The sequence below is a fragment of the Drosophila suzukii genome, chromosome 2R (assembly GCF_043229965.1).
Source record: "Drosophila suzukii chromosome 2R, CBGP_Dsuzu_IsoJpt1.0, whole genome shotgun sequence".
NCBI lineage: Eukaryota > Metazoa > Arthropoda > Insecta > Diptera > Drosophilidae > Drosophila > Drosophila suzukii.
In genome coordinates this window covers 9,125,981-9,144,519 of record NC_092081.1, presented here as the reverse complement: position 1 = coordinate 9,144,519, position 18,539 = coordinate 9,125,981, and the positions used below count along the sequence as shown (strand labels likewise).

Below are 18,539 nucleotides of genomic sequence, written 5' to 3'. Positions count from 1 at the left end.
TTTAAATCATAAATTTATTTGTGTTCAATAAATAATAATAACAATATTTGTACAACTTTTATAGCTAGACCTGTGTATCTCCCTAACTTTGAAGATGTGTTTTTTGGTATCCATCTAATATCTGGAATTCCTTGGCTTATTTGCCAAAGCTGTCGGTGTAGGCGGCTCTTCTGGCATCAGCACGAGCCTGGCGGACAGCCAAGGGATCATCGGCCAGATAGTGCGGGGCATAGTCCTCCGAATCGTAGGATCTGCGATTGGATCCACCGTTTCCATGCTTTCCGTAGACCGCACTCTTGGGATAGCAGATGAAGTAGTCGCCCTGGTAATAATCCGCACTGGCTCGCTTTTGGCGCACTGGCTCTCCTGTAATATCCGAAACGAATCCTGGATCTTTGATGTCCTTGCTGATGGGAGCGGCTTGGATCAGGCTCAAACTGATGATCACGGAGATCACGGCGAAGATGATGGTGCACTTCATGTTTATCAGGTATGTGAGTGTTTTTCACTAAGATGGGTGTGATTTGGAGTTTAGGGTTTGGTATGTCTACTACTGTTGGAGTTCCTTGGGGTTCTGTGTCTTATCTCCCGTCTGCCGTTTGCTTTTATAGCCGCAAATCTTCTCTGAAACGCGCTAATTGTTATGACAGACCAAGTCGCCCATTCAGCCAGATTCCAGTGGTGACAGTATTGGGGCACTAATTTGATTTGCCGCACATCATTCAATACAATTAGCGGGGATAGGACCGCACAACATTTCCGTCAATGCGCTTTAGCCTTTTTGCCCGGTTTTGTACTCACGACTCCTCTCGTGTGACGTCAGTTGGGGGCTGAACCCCTTTGGGGGGAGTCTTTTGCGACTTTTGCTTTTTGTTGCGGTAGGCACTGCCAACAATGCGAATGATTCATTTGCGGAGTTGGCCTCCTCAAAAGATCACGGAGATAAAATATTAGGCACCAAAATTATTCATCAATTAGATATTTCTTGGTATAAGATCTATGACGTATTAACTAGAAATTCCATAGCAAAACAAAGCGAACCAGTTTCTAAGACATTGACGCTATTGATCCATGATCCTTTTTTGTTACGTTTCGTTTTTAGTTATAGTATTTTTTGTAAGCCTTGAATATTTTTACTACATATATGTATCTCAAATTTGGCTATATATAAATATAAAATTTTAATTTATTTACACTGCGGCTGCTGACCACAAAAAAAATAATTTTAAAGTATTTAGATATGTTTTCTTTCTGAGGGATCCGTTGGGAGTGAAAAACCACAAGGGTGGTGTACCGTGCCAGTCAAGTTAGTCGACAGCGTGATTAAACACTTTGAGCCTTATTTTGCGACATGTTTTGAGTTATTTTGGGGCTGCCCACAATTAAATATAACGTCCTTAACTTTAAACCTTTGAAACAGGGCTCCATACAAAATTTATAACATTGTTTTAAATTTCGTCTTGTAAGGCAAGCTTGTTAATATTATCGTTAAAGTGAATTTTCTACAAAATATTTATTGCATAGAACAAATAGTTTTGAGTGGGAGGCGCTAATTAATTGCACTAGCGAAAACTTAGAAATAAACATGAATCATGTTGACAGCGTACTTGTTACCAAGGAAATGAATTCCACAATCGAGAGTGAAAAATATTTACCTTTGCTAATTAGAGGTCATGAATCATAAGATCGCCAGTAAGCATCAATTAAATGACATTTTTAATTGGGAGTTCATCTCCTCTGGTGTAATGTTGTGCCAGGAACTTGGAGGTAACTTTCCATCAAAATACTCGATCGCAAGGTTTTTCGGGGGTGCATCAAAGCCAAAGCAAAACCGCAAAAACCCTGTCTCAACCCCAGATGTCTGGAAATTGCTCGAACTAGCTTTTTATTGACTTGCCAATTAGTGTATCTTTCAAAAACAGGTTACATTATCCCAGATTAGGCGATTCCTTTCGGTTGTACAAGCATTTCGCAATACGTTATTAAATTTAGCTTTAAAAGCTATAAACAAAAACAACTTATCTACCTAAAAATTAAAACAATTAACGCCATATTTATAGTCTATTCTATTTTTAATTAAATAGCTTAGAACTAGCGGAATCTTTCGCTCGGAATATTTTTTAACTGTGGGAAAAATAGAGGTTTGATCGTCTTTGTATCGTATTCATTGATTAGCGTTTGTGGACAGGTTCCTGTCGATTGCGTAGTGTTTTTGACAATTTGCGTAAGCGATCTGCCACGCCCCTTACACCAACCGACCTCCAATTCTCACCCAAAACAAAGTCATATGTTTTTGTTTCGACTTTTGTCTATTTTCGCCTCAATTAAGAAAGCTATAATTATTTGCGTCCCCAACTGGAACTGGCTGAAGCTGACGCCGAGGCTGATGCACTACCTCCTCCGAAGCCACCTCCGCCGTAGCCTCCGCCTGGATAGCCACCATAACCACCTCGTCGGTGACCACCTCCTCCTCCTCCTCCTCCTCCGCAGCAGAATCCACCGCGTCGAAATCCTCCGCCAAAGTGACGAGCAGCCCTTATTCCGGTTCCATCATCAAGTCCGGGCTGTGCTTCAGCATCCTCCAGGGTAACCTTTTGATCCTCCACTGGATGTCCGCTGATCAGGACAAGAACTGTCACGAAGACGAGAGCAAAGACGAGATATTGTTTCATATTGGATATTCAAACACTTTCTGCAACTAAATCAACTTGGGTTCCAACTTTTATAGTCAAATAGTGCGGGGAGGTCCCGTCTGAAGAGTAAGTGTTTTATAGCCCAACACGTGCTATCTAAGTATCATTAGTTATACCCATAGGGCAATTATCATAAGATGATGATCTCAACAAAACTTGAGGGCAACGGAAATCCCAGGCGCGTCAATTGCTGTCTTCAAAACACTTCCAAAACATTCTCAGAAACTAAAAACACTAAATCTATACGTACACAGAGAAAAAAAGAATGACCATTTTAGGAAATATTTTTTACTTAATTTCTATAATGAACTTTGTATTTTTCTTTTGACTTAATTTGTATTTTTGTACTCTTTTTAACGGCAAGAAATGTTACTTTTATATACAAATTAAGCAAAACTAAGGGCTTTGAATATATTTAAATATTAAAATTTTAAAAGGTGGAAAGGTATTTTCTCTGTGCACAGTTTTGTCAGCATCACATTTTTAGACCAGCCCCCAAGATGGGGATTTATTTCTCTTACGGTTGAATGCAGACTAGACAACAACTCTTAGGTGATCAATGACCCAAGCTTATTTTTTGCGCAGTTAATTAACTGCAGTATATACGCGAATCAAATGTTTTTTATCACCTGAGATTGGTTTATCTTTTTGTTCATCAGGGGAAGCACATTAATTGCTTAGGCGCAAATATAAAAATGTTCAGTGAGAAAGTAAAACACGTTTATTGACCGGTATTCAGTCTTTAAATTGATGATCTTCAGATGAGCAGGCGAAACGAAATAAACGTAACAGATTTAAACAAACAAATCGTATATCATAGCGATGGGTTAAACCGGTTAAGGGAATAAAATAGTGATTAAGGAGTACCTTCCAAATTACGTAATGTTCTTTTTATTGGACACTTCTAGTAGTAATTAATTCACTACTAAAGTTTCCGATGAATAATTTATTAGGTATAAAATATAATTTATTTTAATTGTTTCAACCGATTTTATTATTGCTTAAGTTTGGATTAATAATATTAAATTAAAATGTAATGTGGTGATATCTCATAGTTAAGCCCTTTACTTTTTTCGTGTATTAACTGATCCTGCTTCAAATTGTTTATTTATATAGTATTTAACCCCTAACAAAAAGTCATATAATAAATATTAGAGCATTGTTTTGGCAATAAACGCTAAACACGGGTATATTAATTGCCTAATCGGCTTTACTAACTTTTAGACGTCTAGCCAGACTTAATCAAATTAAAAGTCAAAGATTTCCACGTCTGGCGAAATACTTATCAATTAGAGCAAATACAATAATTCAAGACGGTCCCGAAACCCCTGGAAACACAAAATGGGGAACCGCTGCTCTTATACGGCACGTATAAGATGATTCACAATCACTCATGCGAATGTCTAGTAGAATGCATATTCTCAGGGGTGAAAAGATTTCCAGCCCGCTAATTAACTTTGCTATTGACAATCTTTATTATTATAGCTTATAGCTAGCGAATATAGTAGAAACGCCCCCGGTTGTTGGCCTTTTTTAATGGTGAATGAAACAACAAGCCCAAAGCGAAAAAAAACACGCGGAAGTGAGCGATCGAGTTAACGGTGTGAAACAGATTTCTGACTTATTTGGCCAACTTTCGGCAAGGTCAATGTCGGGTGCGATCGTCTGCAGACTGGGCCAAAACCAAACGGTCTCGAAACTGGGCGTGAAAGCCGCGTGGCGCCAACCAGTTGATGACGTTCTGGCCAAAATTTGCAAAGCTCCGCTCGGTCTGCGATCATTATTTGAAGGTGCCGAAGGTCTTCTGGTCTGTTTTTTTTGGCAAGCACATTTGGAAAATCACCAAAGAACTCTGTTGTATTAATATTATTGGGTTTTTCAGACAGTCTTCAGTTGTTAATCTGCATTCGACGGTTACGGTTATGTTTCTACCCGCGCGTTTGGCTCTATTGAGCCTTCTTTTTTTGATGGTCTCTGGGCAGAGAAGTAAAGCCAGAGATAGTCGTCCGCAGGGCAGGACTCTGGGTCTATTGACGCCTCTTTTACTGGGAGGTGGTAGACCACTCTTCGATGTTCCCCTTGCTGTAGGACCACCCATAAGACCTGGTGGATCATCTGGCGGTGGTGGCACCCAATCGGATTCTGTGGACTCCTACTACGGCGGTGGTTATCCTAGCTATGGATACAGGCCCAACTATGGATATGGGTATCCCAGTTACGGCTATAACTATGGATATCCTGGATTGGGTTATGGTTATGGTAACTACTACAGACCCAGCTACTACAACTATGGTGGATACCAGAGACCGCAGTCATATTATGGATACAGACCGAATTATAGTTCCATTGGTGCATCAGCATCTGCTGGTTATCCCTCGAATGGAGGCTACGGTAGTACAGCTAGCATCTCAAGCTCTCTCTCCTCCAATCCCGCAACATCGGGAGTTGGAGTGGGAGCAGGAGCAGCATCTGGAACTGGTACCCCACAGCTTTCCACCGCCCAGCAAGCCCAGTTAGCCGGTATTTTGGGCCAGGCTCTCGGCAGTAGTCTGCGCCCCCTGCTCGCGAATGGGGGCGGGGCAGCTGGAGCCTCAGGTGCCGGAGCAAATCCACAAGCCCTAAGCGGTCTACTCAGTCTGCTCGGCTAGGCCATAAGTCCATCAGTATTATAAATGTTTATAAATAGATTTTTAAGTCATCGAAATGTTTTTTTTGGTTATTACTATTTCGAAAAATTCGAAGAAGTAAGACAATCAAATTCAGAATAGCTCTACTTTACATTTTGTTTTATTATCTATTTTTATAATCATTGCGAATTTACTATTGCCAGTAGTAAAATCTTATTCTTAAAAATCAAAGTTGTAAAATAACTATGTCCTCTATACATATTTTTCCAATACTTGTTATAGTTCCATTGTTGTAAGGTGCTACATGCCTTAATGTTGTTAAATAAATATTCTTTATTTGTTGAAATGTTATTTTTATTAAGCACGGGTTATAGAACTTCTTCTGAGCAAATTGCAATAAACAACACATTTTATTAGGGATAACCTAATTCTTTTTTCTATATATGTATAACTTATTTAAATGTTGTTAGTTAGCCAAACCATGCAAATTGGTTAAAAAGTAACTTGTATGCTAACTATGAAGCTGTTGGGTCAGGGCTTCTCAGCTTCTCGTTGGCACTTGTAAATAAACTTTAATTAGTGGGCGAAGAACTGCATTTTCTGAGGTATAAAAGGTAGCAATGCAGATCAGTTGGGTGGTAGTTGTATTTAAGGTTGATAATCAATATGCAGCTCATATTTTTGGCGGCTTTTGTGGTTCTATTGGGAGTGGTTTTTACCCATCCTGTAGAAGAGGATCCTTCTCCTGCTGCTACCCTAGATGATGTGGCTGATTTGGGTGGTCAGGAAGCGAAAGGAGGCGAAAGACCACCTCGTTGGCTGTCTGGAGGATGGGGAGGAGGTTGGAATACGGGATGGAATGGAGGATGGGGTGGAGGATGGAATGGAGGATGGAACGGAGGATGGAATGGAGGCTGGAACAAAGGATGGAGTGTTTCTTATCGGCCCTGGAGCAGCAGCTATAGTAGCTACTGGTGGTAGGAAACGAAAATCAGTGGCTTCCCCAAAATCTATGACACCTTTTAAATAAAGCTGCTCTTATAATATTATCAACATTTGTTTAAGTTCTTTAAAGCTCTCAGATTCAAAATAAGTCAAAAAGAAACTAAAGCTTTTAAAGCTTTTTATTAGCCGAGTCAGAAAACAAAGCCATTTGAATTGTTTACGTTTTGGCATTTTATGGAAAACATGAAATCTCTTCACCATTAACATACTTATTCAAAAATGGCAAACAAGAAATGGAATGTCAGTTAATTCACTGAATCGGTGGCCGCATAAAAGACCGTGATTTTGGCTCAGAGATCTACAGTTGCTCTAAGCAAAGAACCGAGAACAAACGAAAAAATCTATTCCAAACTTAGCTAAAGTATCTACAGGATGCGTCTTATTCTGCTGTCCATTGTTGGTCTTTTGTGCCTGGCCTGTTCCTTCGCCTTGAATAATAATGGAGCCAATCTGGAGGACCTTTTGAGCGTGGCCCATCACGGAGGAAACCATGCCGAAGGTGGAGAGCGCCAGACTCGTGGTGGACATGGACATTATGGAGGCGGAAATTACGGACATGGTGGTCATGGTGGTCATCACGGAGGACATGGACACTATGGTCGCTAGCCTGAAAATATTACATTCACATTTCCTTGATAACCCGTTGCACTGTAAATAAAAATGTTTCTAAAAGCTATTTACATTTGTTCTTGAAGCTGGGAAGAGACTTTTTCAAAAACCTTGCGTTGCGTCCATACCCAAAATGATATACTCATATAACTTAACAAACGCAAAACGATTCAATATATTTGAGGATTGAGTAATCTGAACTTGTTTGTTAAGCATATGACAGAACAATAGATACTTTGGTCTCCAGTACATTGAAAATTTTGATTTCCACCCAACGAAGAAATATAACAAAAAGCAAGCCAACAATGTAATACCCTTAAAATTATAAAGCACTCTTATATTTATATTTAGAAGCCCTTATGTTTAGCAGATATAGAATTTTTGCGGTGAATTGCAAATATGAAATTGAACATACCCCTTGTTAGAGTATTAAAATGACAAGCCCTCTTTCTTCATATACACTCAAATAGAAGAGCTTTGATTTTATGCAACTTTTTAAGCTCCAGAACTGTGTTTAAATTTGGTGGAACCCAAGTTTCTTAACAAAGTATACCCATACAAAAAAGTGGGAGTGTTTTTTTTGGTTCGCACGAGCAAATTAAGCAAATAAGTCAAATGGCTATTTTTTTGTTTTGAAAAATATTAAAAAACGCTTGGGATATTTCGAGGGGAACCTGTATGGACAGCTCAGGTTCAATGGCTCGCACTCGTAAATCCCCACTTGTTTACTTTTCAGAGTCTAGATCAAACAAGTCGATCTTGACATTCATTAAACAAACGAGAGCTCATTTCAATATGAATCCTTGTGAATATATATGATAATTTGAATTATCAAACATCGGACTCAAAAGTGAGTATAAGATCATTAAGTATTAGCCAGTTTTTAAAATAGATGTTAAGATGTAGAAGGTAATATTCCATCTTATAGCTAACTGGCCTGAAAAAAAACTTTACAAGTCAGAAATGTCTAGGCTAAATAGGCTTAACCTGTCATATGTCATGATGAGCTAGTGAAAGATTAGTTGGTATTAAATTTGTTAAGCATGCAATTAGATGCAATTCACTCACAAAATGGAAAGTTGCAGTAGTCTATATTTGGCTTTGCTGATTAAGTGGCTTTTATTAACCATCGATTTGACGTTTATCTGCCAGATGCAGTCCAGTAAAAACCCATAAAGTAAAACAGGTCCCAATTGTTGACAGGCAACGAACCCTAATCGAATGATCTATGCATGAAACCACTTAGTGGCAGCATCCCGACAACTTTCGCAAATGAGACATTTAAATTTTAAATGACTCAGTAATGACAGCAAAAAAAAGACAAAAAAAAAAGAAAGAGCTGACAGGCGAAATAACAAAGAGTGTAATAATTGTGTGGTGAAATATAACGATGCAAAGCAGAACCCGGTCAAAAAAGCCCCTAAACAATCGCACCTTGTGGCCAGGTAAATACATGGTATATGGTATAGTCAGAATATGGCAAGAGATGGTCGAGGAGCTATGAGGGGGGTCTGTAGAGAGATCCGACTTATTGATGCGTATGAGAACAGGAACGCCGTCTGACGTGATCTTTGAATATAAGGCCTGCGATCGAGTCCACTAATCATCAGTTGCACTCAAGTCTTCACCAGCAATCAATCGAATCGAACAGAACGGAAAGCAAGATGCGTCTAACACTTCTGGCCCTCATCGGTGTCCTGTGCCTGGCCTATGCCTACGCCCTGGACGATGCCGCCGACAACGAGCAGGTGATCGGACTCCTGGACGTCGCCGATCAGGGAGCAAACCATGCCAACGATGGAGCCCGAGAGGCCCGGGGCGGCTGGGGACGAGGAGGATGGGGCGGCGGCGGCTGGGGTGGACACGGAGGATGGGGCGGTGGTCGAGGAGGATGGGGCGGCGGCGGCTGGGGTGGACGAGGAGGATGGGGCGGCGGACGAGGAGGATGGGGCGGACACGGAGGATGGGGTCGTGGTGGTTGGTAGAGCTGACATTGCTGACCACGTCTCTGCCCAAACCCACCTCTTGCCCCACGTCAAAGGACACCCACCCACGGATGTCAAGGCGTTAATAAAGAACATTGAAGCAATAAAATTTGGTTATTATTTGGAAAGAAGAGGTGTCAAGGTAGTAGAACTGGTATAATAGCCTTTAGAAGGAATATTTACCACAGCCAGGAGTTTTAAAAAACCTTAAGAAACAAAGTCCGCACATCTTTTGTGTTGACCAGTTTTGGCAACGGAGTGCACTATTATATGCATTACCTTACAACGTGAAAAGGTATATTGAATTTAGCATATCGCCTTTTTAAAAGGACTTCCGTCTTGCCAACCAAAAAAAGATTTTAGTAGAGATCAAGGTTCATTCTATTTATTAACTAATTTTGCTAGACCTTTTTTATCTAACAAGTTTGTTTTTATATTGAAGGACAGGACAGAGAAATACTAACAGCTAATACTTTCTAGGTTTAACCAGAGGTCAATAGCCTTACCCTGTCATATGCCTATGAGTCATGACGGGTGTATTGCTGTTGATATAAGATTTACTCAATATTCCATTAGTTGCAATTTACCTAACAGGTGGAAAGGTTCGGCAGTCTGCTGAATAAAAAGATGAGTAAGATAATTGATTTGATGTATGTCCACCAGACGCATTGCTGTAGAAATAAAACTGTTTCCGATTATTGACATTTGAAATGAGCATCATTTTGACAACTTTCGCGAATGAGATTTTGCAAATTTTTAAGAATTTAAAAATAGTGCTGACACAGGAAAATAATTTGAAAACTGATCGAAATTGATGTTTTTGAATAATTGCAAAGACGAGCTTGATGGCTTTAAGCAGGTGTCAAATTAAAACTCTTCTCTAAATCATTTGGAATATTTGACAGCCGTGTTTGTACAAATTGAATACACATTTTGCGTTAGTTGTGCTGTAGTGGTAGTCTGTCGGAAAACACAGACACTTTTTAAATCTTTCCCACTATAGTATAAGCAAGGGAAAAGTTAGAAGAGGGAGTTGACGCCGAGTTATTGCCGCGAATATAAGCCCTGCCGTCGAGTCCAGAAGTCATCAGTTGCGTTCAAGTCTTCATCAGCAATCAATCGAATCGAACGGAAAGCATGATGCGTCTAACAATCCTAGCTGTTATTGGTATCCTGTATCTGGCCTATGTCTACGCTACCATCAAGGAGCCGGTAACTGTATACGTGGATAACATTGATAAAGGAGCAATTCCTATCAGATATAAGAACTTAACCCCCATATTTGAGAATTTGAAACTAGTGTTCAGCCATTCAGGCTACTGACAAAACGAACATCGCCCCACGGGTTTCGCCTCGTGAATAAAGAACATTGAAGCATTATAATATGGATTTTCATTGGTATCTCTAAGAATTGTCGAAGGGAGGCTGAGCTTAGGTTTTATAGCCTTTTAGAGTGCAATAATTGTATATTGAACAAGGAAGAACGCTATAGTCGAGTACCTCGACTATCAGATACCCGTTACTCAAAGGGAAATGGAGATATGCAAGCAGCAAAGCGAGATTAAAATGCGCCACCTACCGGCGGTAGACAGATTTAAGCGTTATGAGCGTTAGAGTGGGCGTGGCAAATTTATTTTTGGATCAATCGATAGGTATTGACGACACCAATACATTTCAGTTAAAATTTTTTACCTAGCATGCAAATTGTGGGCGTCACAGGTTTTCGCGGTTTGTGGGCGTTTAAGTGGGCGTGGCAAACTTTTTTTTAGGTCAATCGATAGGTATTGATGAGAACAATACATTTCAGTTAAAATTTTCTATCTAGCATCAAAACTGTAGGAGTTACAGTTTTGGGCGGTTTGTGGGCGTTAGAGTGGGCGTGGCAGTCTACTGAAACAAACTTGCGCTGCGTAAGCAGCTCAGGAATCTGTACGCCAAATCTCAATAGCCTAGCTCTCATAGTTTCCGAGATCTCAGCGTTCATCCGGACAGACAGACGGACAGACGGACAGACGGACAAGGCTAGATCGACTCGGCTAGTGATCCTGATCAAGAATATATATACTTTATGGGGTCGGAAACGCTTCCTTGTGCCTGTTACATACTTTCCGACGAATCTAGTATACCCTTTTACTCTACGAGTAACGGGTATAAATACAACTATGCAAATCGAAACCCGTCAAAAAATCTAATAAACAGTAGCACTTGGTGGAAAGGTATATAGTTTATAATTCAATATAAATATGACAAAAAATTTGTTAAGGAGCTTAGAGGGGTTGTTGAAAAACCCTGGCATATCGAAGAAGGGTGGTCGACTATAAGGCCTGCGGTCGAATCGAACATCATCAGTTGCACTTAAGTCTTTACCAGCTATCAGTCGAATCAAACGGAAGGCAAGATGCATCTTAAAAACCTGGTTCTCATTGGATTCCTGTTTCTGGCCTACGCCTACGCCCTGGATGATGTTACCAACAACGATCAGGGGATCGGACTCCTGGACGTCGCCGATCAGGGAGCAGACCATGCCAACTATGGAGACCGAGAGGCTCGAGAGGTTGATGAGGAATCAAAGGAGAAAACCTTTCGTTATTGGATAATACGGCTTTGGATAGGCTGATGTCGTGCTGAAATCGCTTCGGCCAAACACCCAACTTTCCCCACGTCAAAATGGCAAATGGATGTCGAGGCGTGAATAAAGATTATTGAAACATTGCAATTTATTTATTATCATTGATGTCATATCACACGGTGGTGTTGTTTAGGACGTTTAATATTTTTTGTTTTTAACAAGGGAGCTGTTGGCCGTAGGCTATGCTTACAGCCTTTAGATGACACTCCTTACCAGACCAGCACTATATATTTATAGATTATGTGTTGCAACATGCAATTAGATCCAATAGTATTTCTTTGGCTTATCATTCAAATTGATTTTATGGACCAGTTGTTAATCTCATTACTGGAGGTCACTGATCAGGGAGTCAACTATATAGGGTCCGCTAGGCTCGCCAATTGAACTTTTTGAAAGTTTTGTTCGGTCAGCAAAGCAACTGACCAAAAAAAGATTATCCACCCAGAGCTTACGAGTCGTGAATAAATAACTGAGGACATAGCATTAAAATTTCTTTATCATTGGTATGTCTAATATGTGTCAACGGAGATAGAGTTTATTCCGGGGTTTATGGCCTTTTAGGGATGTAAAACTTGTATGTTGAAATATGTGCAAAGCAAAACCTATCAATAAAAACCTATCTTGACAAGGTATTTAGTTTAATATACGGCCGTATATACTGCCGAAAGCTAAAAACGGTTGTTAAAGACCCCGTCTTATTCAGGCAGGAACGTCAAATATAAGGCCTGTGTTCGATTGGGAACATCATCAGTTACACCCAAGGGCGTTGAATCGAACGTAAAGCAAGATGCGTCTAATACTGCTGATTCTCATTGGAGTCCTGTTCCTGGCCCATGCCCTCGCTCTGGATGATGCTACCAACAACGATAAGGTGATCGAACTCCTGGACGTCGCCGATCAGGGAGCCAACCATGCCAACGATGGAGCCCGAGAGGCTCGAGAGACTGAAGAGGACTCAGAGACTGAAGAGGACTCAGACACTGATGAGGACTCAGAGACTGAAGAGGACCGACATATTTTGGTTTTTTTAAGTCACATTTTAGTCCGATGACGTACTGCCATCGCTTCGTCAAACCCACTACTTTCTCCACTTCAAAAGGACACCCTTGAATGTCGAGGCATGAATAAAGATTATTGAAGCAATGCACATTATTCTCGTTGATCCATCGTTTAGTTTTAGTTCTTCAAAATTTTAAGTTCAGTTACGGTCTGTTAGTGGGTGTCTTTTGTTTCAAAATATAAACCAATAATATTTCTGATTAACTTAAAAATGATTTTGTAAAACATTTCCTATCGACCGAATTGGTTTATGTCTTAGGTCTTTAAGACCTTTAAAGTGAGAAATGTATTAGTTGTATGACTTCGCAGCTTAAATGGATGTTAATAACCTGTCAAATGCCTATTTGTCATAAGGGGTCTGTCGCAATGATGTTATAATCAAAGTGAAAACTCCTTATAGTTTTTACTTGGCTGTGCCAACTAAATTTATACTAGAGACGAGCAGGTGACAGGGTCCCGCCATTGGGCTGGCGTGACACACTGGACTTTTGGGAAAAATGTCCTATTTCCTGGTTTTTCTGACAGGTCGGATGACATTGCCGACCACGCCTATGATAAAAGGACATCCAATCACGGATATCAAGGTGTGAATAAAAAACATTAAAGCATTAAAATTTTATTCCAATTTGGAATTCGTGAAGAGGTGTCAAACGGAGCTGGTGCTTAACCCTGTTATTATTGCCTTTTCAAAGGGAATCTTCACTTTAGCCAGGAGCTTGCAACAACCCTTTTAAATATAAGGTTATTGAAAATTGAAAAGCTTTTTAACACAACTTGAATAAAATATAAGATATATCCATCTGGTATATACACAACAAGCTTTAAAACTCCAAAGATCGCACTTCAAATAAGTTTATATGAAAGTGATTTACCGAGTAATCAAATAATTAACACCAAATTAATAATTAATTACGTATAATTTTCAAGTGCCTGCAGCAACAATTATTTTTGTAAGACTAGCTGCTGGATTTTTGGCTTCGCAGAAGTTAACGACTTAAGTGTTCTTAAGAAAATGTTACTCTGCAAGGGTATTTATAGGTTGTGCTATCTTAGCCACATTTCTTTCTTACTGACCATGTCCTTGCTCAGTGGAAATGCTTAAAACCCCTGATCCAAGTGGACTTCTCTTAGTGTGAGGCCGAAATAACCCTTGTCGACATGGATAGCTTCCTGCAAGTACAGAAGGGCACAATCGCCCTACTTGGCTTTGATCTCTTTAGTGCAGACCGAGAAATGTGGAAGCGTCCATATAGGGCAATTAACGTATTTGGTATAGCCGCCATTTTTCCCTTCATCCTGGCAGCCGTTCTTCATAATTGGAAGCATGTAATGCTACTGGCAGATGCCATGGTAGCTCTATTAATTACCATCCTAGGACTTTTCAAGTTCAGCATGATACTGTACTTGCGTCGGGATTTCAAACGGTTGATTGATAAATTTCGTTTGCTGATGGCCAATGGTAAGTTGTAATACATTTTACTATTGTTTTATGATTTTATGATATAATTCCAAAGAGGCGGATCAAGGCGAGGAATATGCAGAGATCCTCAATGCAGCGAACAAGCAGGATCAACGTATGTGCACTTTGTTCAGGACCTGTTTTCTTCTCGCCTGGGCCTTGAATAGTGTGCTGCCTTTTGTGAGAATGGGTCTCAGTTATTTGCTAGCAGGTCATGCTGAGCCAGAACTCCCATTTCCCTGTCTGTAGGTAGCAATTTAATTTCTCTAAAATAAAATTATCATGATTAATTTCCATAGTTTTCCCTGGGACATCCACATCATTCGGAACTATGCTCTGAGTTTTATATGGAGTGCTTTCGCTTCGACGGGTGTGGTTTTACCAGCTGTTAGCTTGGATACCATTTTTTGCTCTTTCACCAGCAATCTGTGCGCCTTCTTCAAGATCGCCCAGTATAAGGTGGTTAGGTTCAAAGGCGGAAGTCATAAGGAATCCCAGGCCACTCTGAACAAGATCTTTGCACTATATCAGACCAGTTTGGATATGTGCAGCGATCTAAATCTCTGCTACCAACCAATCATCTGCGCCCAGTTCTTCGTCTCATCTCTGCAACTCTGCATGCTGGGATATCTATTTTCCATTACTTTTGCCCAGACCGAGGGCGTGTACTACGCCTCCTTTATAGCCACCATCATTATACAGGCCTATATCTATTGCTATTGCGGGGAGAATCTGAAGACGGAGAGTGCCAGTTTCGAGTGGGCCATCTACGACAGTCCCTGGCACGAAAGTTTGGGAGCCGGAGGAGCCTCCACCTCGATATGTCGATCCCTGCTGATCAGCATGATGCGGGCTCATCGAGGATTTCGCATCACAGGATACTTTTTCGAGGCTAACATGGAGGCCTTCTCGTCGGTGGGTGAAAGAATTATATTAGCCGAGTGAATTGATATTTTAAAAGACATTGTGAGACCTCTATGAAAATTTAAAAGAAATTATCTAACATAGTTATATTACTAATTCCTATTAAGAACTACTAATATCCCCTTTAGAAGCTTAAATATCTGTTCCCGAAACTGATCCATAAAAGCCCATCACTAATTGCCTATCTTATCATTTTCAGATTGTCCGCACTGCGATGTCTTACATAACAATGCTGAGATCCTTCTCGTAAAGGGTTTTACCACAACGCATCGGGTTGATTTTTGTGCAATTTTTGTTTTATTGCTGAGCATGCGTTGCCGTACGACATTTAACAATCGAATTTACATATCTTACAAATGTTTTTCTCACACACTGTTCGTTAGGCACTAAGTAGAATGTAGAATGTAGATTAGACAGATTGGATTGGCGGTAGAAATGCACAGATGAAGCACGAAGGGATGGGGAGTTTTCGGGGTGGAGGGGTGTTAAACGGAAATGTTTTTTTGGGTGGGATGATGGATCACCAACGAGCAGCTGCTCTATCTCTCTCCTGTCTGTTTCTGGTTCACATTTGGTCACTGACCCGCAACAATTTGATTGCCAACTTGAGCATAACGATGAAGAATTTGAACACGAATTTATGACGATACGGATTACTTGAAGAATCTTCCGGGGGCGGCGGCGGCGCGAACTGGAGGAGGGGTGGGTATATGGGCACCCTCGGCGCGGTATCCGTTCTCATCAGCAATGTAGGTGATGGTGTAGACCACGCCATCGGGTCCGGTGTACGAGTAAGATCCCTGCATTACCTGGTAAACAGAGTTATAATACATTTTAGTCGCGCCCCAAAGTATGCTATGGTATTTAAAATAGAGCGCCCAAAAGATTACTAACCTGGGCCTCAATCTGGCTGCCCGGGTTCTTCAAATAGCCAGCCTCATCCGCTCGGATTCCATTGCTTGTCTCGTAGCTAAAAGGTTTCAAAATAAATGGGAATCAGCATTAGAGAAATAGGCAACATGCAAAAACATGATATGATACAGATAGGGTTACACCCAAATATGTGAGAAAAAACGTTTCATAATTGATCTATTAAAAAAAAGGTTTTAAAAAAGATATGCATATTTCAAAAAAAACTAATAAAACTGTTAAAAATTATAAAAATAGATAAAAGTAAATATAAACAATTCTGTTTTTCACTTTTTTAATGCTAACAAAAACTTAAAAGATTTTTAAAGTATAATATATATATAATATACTGTTTTATATATTTGAAAGTCCAAACATATTTTTACAAAATATTTTAAAGTGGTTACACTCCATAACAACACATAGGGCTGATATGAAACAATTCTATCAATCTGTTAATAAAACGTTAAATGGTTTTCTTAATTTTGTTGCAATCTTGTTATATAGATAGGAGAGTGACCTAAATTTTCTTACTAATAAAATAATAGTTTAGTTCAAGATACTTTGGTGTAAGACAAATAGTAAACGTTTCTTCTGAATGTAAGATGAGGAAAGGATTTTCCTGTTCATATTCGGAATATTTAGGGTCTAAAAAGACGATCTCACAATCTCCACTTACTTGTACTGGTAGGAGCCATCAGGGTTCAGGTCGAAGTTCTGCTTGAGTATCACTGCATTCGCGTCGAAGGAGTTTCCGCGTGGTGGGGGCAGTCCACGTTGTGGCTGGGCCTGAATGAAACTGAGGCAGCAGAGGGCCAAAACGACGGCTGCGAAGGAGGCGTGGGTGAGCGTCATGACCTTTAGTGGGCGAAAAAGAAGACAGGGTACCGCAAAGGGGGTGGGGTGGTTAAATAGAGTCATAACTGAGATGAGGTGCGGTGTTTGGTGTTTGGTGTTCAGTGTTCAGTTTTCAGTGTTTAGTGCCCGATTGAGTTGCCGGCGGCGTTGTCTTTGAATGTCAAACTCGTTGCTTGGCAATTAGTATCTGATATACTCCGATTGGCTTTTTGCGATTTGAAAGTTCTGCGAAATGATGATGGTTATGATGATGACGAAGGCCGTGGGAAAAATATCCATATAAGAGATTGAAGATCCTGGGAACTATTATAGGTTTTCCAGCGGTAAGTAAGGCCTTCAAGGTGTTGTAAATATCCTTTATGCAGGACAGGGTTTAGAGGTTTTGATGATTTTTCTTCTAAGTTTTTGCTTTATCTTGACTGATGCTATATCCTTAAGGATTCGCAAACAGCAACTAGAACTGAAACTCACTTCGGATTCGCGACTTAAAATCGTGTACTGCGCTGGGAGGCTCGTCAAAAGTGCTTTGACTTGGCTGCAGTTGCCACAAACGTTTTTATACCAAAATCGCATCCACTGCAGCTGGAGGCAGAGCAGCGGCAGAAGCAGAAGCAGAAGCAGCAGTGCCAGCATCCGCAACCAGATGCAGTGCACCAGCCCAGATTCGATGGCTGGAAGGGCAGGGGAGCGGGCGGAGCGGGTGGGCCGCGAAACAAACAGTGTTTGTCTGCCTGACAGCAACAGAATCGGAAGAGCTGCCGTCGCACCACGTAGCGTATGCGCAACGAGTTTCAAATGCAAATGGGCGTTGCGCATACGCCGCGTATGCCTTATGCCGTATGGCTTATGCCGTTTGCAGCTCACAGCTCACAGCTTACAGTTCTCGGCGGTGTAATTTATGTGAATTAGCAATGCGAACTTCATTTGATTAGTGCCCCCGCTGGATGCTCGACTGGATGCAATAATTCGTTAAGTCAAATATTAATTAAAAGATTACAGATGTTGCAATTGGTTTCGATTTGATGAATTGGCCATTTGGCCACATGCCTGCCAATGAATTGCGATGGAATCTTTCTATCCACTGACATTTGAATGGGCCGCAGGTTGGGGCGTAGCTGACTTGTCCATTTCAATGCATCGTTAAAGAGCATTATTTGCCTTTGTTTTCACCCAGGTGAACCAGGTGAGCCTGCCCTTTTAGGCCAATTTCGCTGACCAGGTCCAGGGACCACTCCCTTCTGCACCAGTTACCCGCTCCCATTTACCGCTTCGTTTTTGCCGGCCGGCTCTGGCCATTTTTCTTTCGGCTTAAACTTTAAACTTTTCCAGCGTGTAGGAAATGTCAGTTGCAATTCATAAAAATTACAGCAATAACTGCTGCCAAAATCCAGCTCCAAACTCCACCACCGCGGAGATGATCACGAACATGATGAACATCGCCCGAGATTTTTTGGCCAACTCCCCGCGCAACCCGTTTGGTACGTTTTCCCTTTCGTACGTTTTCCATGTTACTTGGCCAATTTCGCGGTTGCCCGCGTTTTGCTTTGGCCTTCGCGCTGCTTTTCAAATTGCAGCTTGGCTGAGAGGAAGAGTTATTTGGCTGGCTGGCCTGGCTTAGTGCATTTTTCACATTTGACATACAATTTACAGCCCATTGCAATTGGCTTACTCACTCCCAGTCGATGCCATTTTTTTCTTTTCAACACACTCAGGGTGGCCAAGTAGTTTCCCGTGTGATGACTGATGACTGATGGATCGCGTGCGATTCAAATCCGATATATG

General features: G+C 40.9%; 8 protein-coding genes across 8 annotated transcripts; 5 read left to right on the top strand and 3 right to left on the bottom strand.

Moving 5' to 3' along the window:
• Nucleotides 1-10: 10 nt before the first annotated feature.
• On the bottom strand, nt 11-595 carry LOC108008885 (uncharacterized). Its single transcript, XM_017072789.4, has one exon. It carries the CDS (start codon nt 479-481, stop codon nt 137-139), a length of 345 nt encoding a protein of 114 aa, XP_016928278.3. The 5' UTR covers nt 482-595; the 3' UTR covers nt 11-136.
• A 1,695-nt stretch (nt 596-2,290) lies between these two features.
• Nucleotides 2,291-2,710, bottom strand: Listericin (listericin). Its single transcript, XM_017072573.4, has one exon. It carries the CDS (start codon nt 2,670-2,672, stop codon nt 2,340-2,342), a length of 333 nt encoding a protein of 110 aa, XP_016928062.3. The 5' UTR covers nt 2,673-2,710; the 3' UTR covers nt 2,291-2,339.
• A 1,492-nt stretch (nt 2,711-4,202) lies between these two features.
• Nucleotides 4,203-5,551, top strand: LOC108008998 (pupal cuticle protein Edg-91). Its single transcript, XM_065863494.2, has 2 exons — nt 4,203-4,500; nt 4,576-5,551. The coding sequence occupies exon 2, from the start codon at nt 4,616-4,618 to the stop codon at nt 5,339-5,341; it is 726 nt and encodes a 241-aa protein (XP_065719566.2). The 5' UTR covers nt 4,203-4,500; nt 4,576-4,615; the 3' UTR covers nt 5,342-5,551.
• A 400-nt stretch (nt 5,552-5,951) lies between these two features.
• LOC108008981 (uncharacterized) lies at nt 5,952-7,001 on the top strand. Its single transcript, XM_017072924.4, has one exon. The coding sequence runs from the start codon at nt 5,987-5,989 to the stop codon at nt 6,299-6,301; it is 315 nt and encodes a 104-aa protein (XP_016928413.3). The 5' UTR covers nt 5,952-5,986; the 3' UTR covers nt 6,302-7,001.
• Nucleotides 6,698-7,001, top strand: LOC118876979 (uncharacterized). The gene has a single exon (XM_036813717.3). The coding sequence runs from the start codon at nt 6,698-6,700 to the stop codon at nt 6,929-6,931; it is 234 nt and encodes a 77-aa protein (XP_036669612.3). The 3' UTR covers nt 6,932-7,001.
• Nucleotides 7,002-8,550: 1,549 nt separating this feature from the next.
• LOC118876978 (rRNA 2'-O-methyltransferase fibrillarin) lies at nt 8,551-9,028 on the top strand. Its single transcript, XM_036813716.3, has one exon. It carries the CDS (start codon nt 8,599-8,601, stop codon nt 8,917-8,919), a length of 321 nt encoding a protein of 106 aa, XP_036669611.1. The 5' UTR covers nt 8,551-8,598; the 3' UTR covers nt 8,920-9,028.
• Nucleotides 9,029-13,729: 4,701 nt separating this feature from the next.
• On the top strand, nt 13,730-15,445 carry Or47a (Odorant receptor 47a). The gene is made up of 4 exons (XM_017072454.4): nt 13,730-14,066; nt 14,122-14,311; nt 14,366-14,981; nt 15,190-15,445. Exons 1-4 carry the CDS (start codon nt 13,766-13,768, stop codon nt 15,238-15,240), a joined length of 1,158 nt encoding a protein of 385 aa, XP_016927943.3. The 5' UTR covers nt 13,730-13,765; the 3' UTR covers nt 15,241-15,445.
• On the bottom strand, nt 15,265-17,377 carry Cpr47Ea (Cuticular protein 47Ea). Its single transcript, XM_017072455.4, has 4 exons — nt 17,229-17,377; nt 16,579-16,757; nt 15,885-15,960; nt 15,265-15,799 (listed from the first exon to the last, which is right to left on the bottom strand). Exons 1-4 carry the CDS (start codon nt 17,328-17,330, stop codon nt 15,644-15,646), a joined length of 513 nt encoding a protein of 170 aa, XP_016927944.3. The 5' UTR covers nt 17,331-17,377; the 3' UTR covers nt 15,265-15,643.
• Nucleotides 17,378-18,539: the final 1,162 nt, after the last annotated feature.